Genomic DNA, 1,823 nt, shown 5'->3' on the forward strand with positions numbered 1-1,823 from the left:
CGTCGGCCTGACGCGAGCCTAGACACTTTCGCCTCACTATTCTCCCGGCCGGCCTGCAGTCATAGCTGTGGCGCACCTGTGTCTCGTGGGAACGAGCGTGTCGACGTTATTTGAACGAACAAAGCACGACCGCCTGTCATTGCAACTGCGCTACAACGAGAAACAAAGACGCTTCCCCTCTCTGTCTCGGACTCTGGGCAGCTTTCACATCATCTCACCATGGCGGGCCATCAATCCCATCATGCGGGTCTACCTCGCCTGTCCGACAGCGGCAGTATGAGCTACCCGGGGCCTTCGTCGTACCAGCACACGCCGCCCGCGCCGCCGTCGCACCATCACCGACACCAGCAACCGGAATCCCATCAGCACCAACATCCGCATCAACACCAGCCTCACCCGCAATATCACCAACAACAGCACCAGCACCAGCATCAGCAACATCACCAGCCACAGCACCAGCACCAGCACCAGCACCAGCACCAGCACCAGCACCAGCACCAGCACCAGCACCAGCACCAGCACCAGCACCAGCACCAGCAACATCAACTGCAACATCAACTGCCGCCGCCACCATCAACGTCCTCAATCGGCTCATCAGGACACTCAAATCACCAATACTACCCGTCGCACAGCAGCCAGAGCGTCGGCAATCATCAAGGCCCAGGTAATCCGGGCATGGGTGTCAGCGAATTGTACAGTCCGTCGCCCGTTGGCGCGCCGCTTCCACCACCACCACCACCGAACAACTCGATTCCGTCTCTGCCCAGCATGAGGACCATTGACCCGCTGCACCCGCCACCAAGCAGCAGTTTGCACTCGACTCCCTATTCCGGACCGCCCAGTCTCCCGCCGGGCCCATTGCCCTTCTTTTCCATGCCACCGCCATATGGAATCCAGCCGCACAATCTCCCATCGTTCTCTCACTACGGTCAACCCCACGACCACGGCGACGACATGCGGATGCCATCCTTCTCCATGGGAGGCATTCGCTACAAAAAGGTATTCTTTTCACATGTCAAAACCTCCCGTCTTATGGCAAGCGAACTTGTCTTTAGCTGATTCTCATAAAGGAAATCAAGCGGCGAACAAAAACTGGCTGCATGACCTGCCGGAAACGGCGCATCAAGGTGAGTTTCATACGACTGCTACAATTGTTTATATTATCGGCGTTGGCCTTGGATTTTGCGGTTTTTGTTTCCATTCGTCGTTTTTTCCCCCCTTTCTGCTTGCTTGATTCACACTGGCCGCCTCTCTTTGCGTTACCGACAATCCTATTTTTTGTATTGGCCAAGCAATGTGCAGTGCATAAGTCAGCAAGCACAGCAGAAACGTGCAAAGATAGGCGACCTATACGTTGCAGGGCACAAATTGTAACTTTGCCGAATTTGCTGGTACGATCCATCGGGCGAGTGCCATGTGGCTACTATTTCACACATGCGAGAAAAAGTAGAAGGGGCAAAAAACATGACTGCCGAAACCCAACAACGAGGTCCTGGGGCGCATACGAAGACACACAGAGCGTGTGCGGTTACCACGTTTCTTGTCTTCCAGCATCTGGCGACGTCTTTTGACGATGAGGATTCATTCATTCGCCGGAACCAAAAAAAAGGAAAAGAAAAGGGAAAAAAAGATTGCACGTTCCCCGTCTGCACGCGCGCTTGGTCGACCATGTTACTCGCCGTGGTCCATCGCGGTTCATTTGCTACAGGTTGTTTACATACAACAACTGGTTCTCCGATATACATACTTTCCCCGCCATCTTCGCTACATCTCTCGAGTCAACTACAATTGCAGTTTGTAACGAGCAATGATAACTAACAGTT

At 53.9% G+C, this 1,823-nt stretch overlaps 1 protein-coding gene across 1 annotated transcript; it reads left to right on the top strand.

Annotated features, from left to right (window-relative positions):
• Nucleotides 1-219: 219 nt before the first annotated feature.
• Nucleotides 220-1,059, top strand: SPBR_03146 (uncharacterized protein; the record flags this gene model as incomplete). The annotated part of the gene is made up of 1 exon (XM_040761449.1): nt 220-1,059. One exon carries the CDS (start codon nt 220-222, stop codon nt 1,057-1,059), a length of 840 nt encoding a protein of 279 aa, XP_040620494.1.
• Nucleotides 1,060-1,823: the final 764 nt, after the last annotated feature.

The sequence above is a fragment of the Sporothrix brasiliensis genome (genome assembly GCF_000820605.1).
Source record: "Sporothrix brasiliensis 5110 chromosome Unknown Cont17, whole genome shotgun sequence".
NCBI lineage: Eukaryota > Fungi > Ascomycota > Sordariomycetes > Ophiostomatales > Ophiostomataceae > Sporothrix > Sporothrix brasiliensis.